General features: G+C 45.0%; 1 protein-coding gene across 1 annotated transcript; it reads right to left on the reverse strand.

Moving 5' to 3' along the window:
* Positions 1 to 291: 291 nt before the first annotated feature.
* On the reverse strand, positions 292 to 3,078 carry LOC109147323. The gene is made up of 3 exons (XM_019294985.1): positions 2,777 to 3,078; positions 1,036 to 2,650; positions 292 to 813 (listed from the first exon to the last, which is right to left on the reverse strand). The coding sequence occupies exons 1-3, from the start codon at positions 3,076 to 3,078 to the stop codon at positions 292 to 294; spliced, it is 2,439 nt and encodes an 812-aa protein (XP_019150530.1).
* Positions 3,079 to 4,044: the final 966 nt, after the last annotated feature.

Here is a 4,044-nt window from a genome sequence, read left to right on the forward strand (position 1 = left end):
ACTCTTGCAACATGAATTGGATTTGATTTTGTTATGACTGAACTTAGATAATTTGATTCTAAGCTGCCTACGTACTCCTATCAAGGAGATCAAGTCAAACGTAGTTCAAATGATTTTTTTTTTTTTACAAAGTAGAGCCGTTCACAGTTTAGACTCATGCGGGCCAGGAGCGTCTATGATTTGAGCCCACACATAGACAAAGCGAGATGCATTAGCAGTTTAACCACGTGCTGCATTTTTGGTGGATGAGTCGTTCATCATATTTCCATGACTTGTGTTGACACCCCAAGTTTAAGGGTGGTAGAGCTTTAGGAACCTTCCATTGATTGGACCGATCTTCAAACCATCTTCACTAATCAACTTGTAAGCCCCACTGGTGTAAACTTCTAGAATCACATAGGGACCATCCCACCTTGAAGTGAACTTGTGACCAGTTTTTCTCGTGACGATGATGGGCCTGCGAACAGCTAGGACCTTGTCCCCAATTTGAAAGGAACGGGTCCTTACCCTTTTGTTAAAAGCTTTAGACATGCGAGCTTGATAGCACTCCAGGCTTTGTTGCGCTTGCAGCCGTTTCTCATCCAAGGCTTCTAGCTCGGCCAAGCGTAGTTTAGCATTTTCTTCATCGGTAAGACCCTCCTGTATGGCCAACCTCAAGGAAGGTATTTGGCGCTCTAGAGGCAAGACCGCTTCTACACCATACACCAAAGAGTATGGAGTGCTTTGAGTAGGTGTGCGGTATGTGGTTCTATACGCCCACAAAGCTTCTTCCATTCTGTCATGCCAGTCTCTTTTCGATTTTGAGACCACTTTCTTCAACAAATTGCATAGGGTCTTGTTAAAAGCTTCAGCAAGCCCATTTGCAGCTGCATAGTAAGCTGATGAGTTTTGCTGCTTAAAGTCAAAAAGCTTGCAGATCTTGTCCATCAACTTGTTGTCAAAGGGCTTCCCGTTATCTGTTAAGATATATCGCGGGATACCAAATCGATAGACGATGTGGACACGGAGAAAGTCTGCAACATTTTCTTTCTTCACCTCCTTCAATGCCACGGCTTCCGCCCACTTTGAAAAGTAATCGGTGGCAGCTAATATGTAGGCATGCCCTGCAGATGACTTAGGCGTAATTGGGCCAACCACATCAAGTCCCCAAGCATCAAATGGCCAAGATGCAACTGTTGGGTGTAGAGGTTCTGGTGGCTGATGAATAAAGTTTGCATGATATTGACAAGCTTGGCACCTTCGAGCATAGTCTATGCAATCCTTTACCATTGTAGGCCAATAATATCCCATTCTCTTAATGTGGAAATGCAACTTGGGACCGGATTGATGTGCACCGCAAACCCCAGAATGAGCTTCTTGCATAGCTTGTAAAGCTTCCTCTTCCCCTAGACATCGGAGAAATATTCCATCAAAGGAACGACGATACAATGTTTCTTTATAGTAGATGAAGCGAGGAGTTCGGCGCTTTATATCCACCCTTTTACGGGGATCTTCAGGTAACTTTTGATCAGTGAGGTAGTCAATTAACGGTTGCCTCCAGTCGTCTTTGCATATATCATAAACTGAGGCAGTAGGGAGTTCAACAGTTTCATCAACTGAGCCGTCTTCATTAAAGATTGGTGGAACCACCCACCTTTGACATACTTGTATTCGGGCTGCAGGATGAGCAATAGTTGAAGCCAATGCGGCTAAGGCGTCAGCTTGCTTGTTTTCTTTCCTCGGTACATGTTCAATTGTGACATCCCCTAACCATTGCATGAGTATCTTTGCATAGTTGTTATATGGGACTAACTCCGCCTTTTTCACTTCATATAGACCCAACACTTGGTTTATGATCAACTTTGAATCTCCATAAATGTTAATTCTCAGTTGCTTCATGTCAGCCGCTATCTCGAGCCCAAGTATCAATGCTTGATACTCAGCAACGTTGTTTGAACATCGCTCGGTCAAGGTGAATGAATATGGCAACACCTCGCCTTCTGGAGTGACGAAGACAACTCCAGCACTTGCCCCTTCTCTATGCGAAGCTCCATCAAAGTACATTTTCCATGGGGGTAGGACTTCAATGACAAGCACATCTTCATCAGGCAAATCGTCAGACAACTCCCATTCAGCAGGTATTGGGTGGTCTGCTAGGAAATCGGCCAAGGCTTGCCCCTTGACAGACTTTTGCGGCACATATACAATTTCAAACTGTTGAAACAATAAGTACCACCTTGCGAGGCGGTCGGAGAGAACGACCTTCGCCATAACATATTTCACCGGGTTCGCTTTGGAAACAAGCCGAATGGTATGAGCCTCGAAGTAGTGCTTAAGTTTTTTTATGGAGAACACGAGTGCCAAACATAGCTTTTCAATTGGGGAGTACTTTAACTCGTTCGGGGTCATCATTCTGCTGAGATAGTAGAGAGCATTCTCCTTCCCTTTGTCATTTTCTTGAGCAAGCAAGGCGCCCACAGAACAATCGTGGGCGGAGATATAAAGGATCAGCGGGCGACCATGGGCAGGAGCGGTTAGCACAGGCGGCTTCATCAAGTATGACTTGATACTCTCAAATGCGCTCTTGCATGCCTCGTCCCATATGAACGGGATGCCCTTTTTCATCAACCGACTAAATGGTTGACATCTTCCTGCTAGGTTTGATATGAACCTTCGGATGTAAGCCAACTTCCCTTGTAAGCTTTTAAGCTCATGAAGGTTTCTCGGCTCGGGCATCTTCATTATGGCGTCAATTTTGGCTTGTTCAATCTCGATGCCCCTGTGTCGAACAGTAAACCCGAGGAACTTTCCAGCAGCAACCCCGAAAGCACATTTCAGGGGGTTCATTTTCAGTTGAAACTTTCGTAGGCGGTCGAAGATTTGCCTTAAATGCACCAAGTGATTTGTGCGCAATTTCGACTTCACAACCAGGTCGTCTACATAGCATTCAACCATTTTGTGCAGCATATCATCAAATATTGTCTGCATAGCCTGTTGGTATGTGGCACCTGCATTTTTCAAACCAAAGGGCATTACTTTGTAACAGTAGATGCCTTTCGGCGTTCGGAATGCAGTTAAGTCTTCATCCTCCGGCGCCATGCGGATTTGATTGTAACCGGAGGAGCCATCCATGAATGACAGGATCTCATGCCCAGTCACAGCATCTATGTAACACCCCAGATTTTTCAAGACATTTTAAGCTTATATAATAAAGGTAATATCTCATTACATCCCAAAATATATCATAAGTGTACGGGGTGCTATGCCACACCTGGGCTAGAGAACCCAGGTGCACAGGCTGTCTAACTAATATCCATTGAAACATAATGCATAATATGGCACGCAGGCCGAAAGGGAAACTACTCTACTTCTACGCTCCAGTTCTAGCGCGCTCCAGTGCTCTAGTCCTCTGTGCCTGAGTGCTCCGTGATTGTACTTGTACTTTGTTTTGGAAGTTTGGAAATATGAAAAAACAGAAAAAAGAAAAAAGAAAAGAAAAAGGAAAAAAGAAAAGGAAAAGAGAAGGAAAAAAGAAAAAAAGAAAAGGATGAGGGATAGAAAAGAGAAAAGAATAGAGTGAAAAGAATTGGAGTGAGAAAAAGGAGAGTTGGGAGGAAAAGAAAGAGTGGATGGGAGTTAAAAAACAGTGAGTGTGTGAGGTTCTCTGGGGACCGGGAAGCCCTGCTTCGCAGTGCTGAGTCTCAACGTAAGGTGCTGGCGGTACAACAGGGCACCCTAGTCCGGGCTGAACGGTGTGCCGGGCAGGATTATCAAATCCGTTGACCTGGTCAGGCTTGCTGCTGGCCAATAGTAGCTGAGTTCCTTCTGGACTCCGGGGGGACGGGCTATTACTTGGGGGGTTGCTTTTGTTCGCGTCAGCCTGGTATAAACTTAAACACTCACCCGAGATAGATGTGATAGTTGGGTCATGGGAACACGATGCTAGCTTGTTCTATCTTGTTTCTATTTTTGCAGGTGCTGCTTCTTTGACCTCGGAGGCATGAACTGGTCTTGGGCTCTTTTTGGTTTCGCCTTTGTAGGCATCTTTGGAAAAGACCAGGTCTC

Source organism: Ipomoea nil, unplaced genomic scaffold (genome assembly GCF_001879475.1).
Source record: "Ipomoea nil cultivar Tokyo-kokei standard unplaced genomic scaffold, Asagao_1.1 scaffold1993, whole genome shotgun sequence".
NCBI classification, from domain to species: Eukaryota; Viridiplantae; Streptophyta; class Magnoliopsida; order Solanales; family Convolvulaceae; genus Ipomoea; species Ipomoea nil.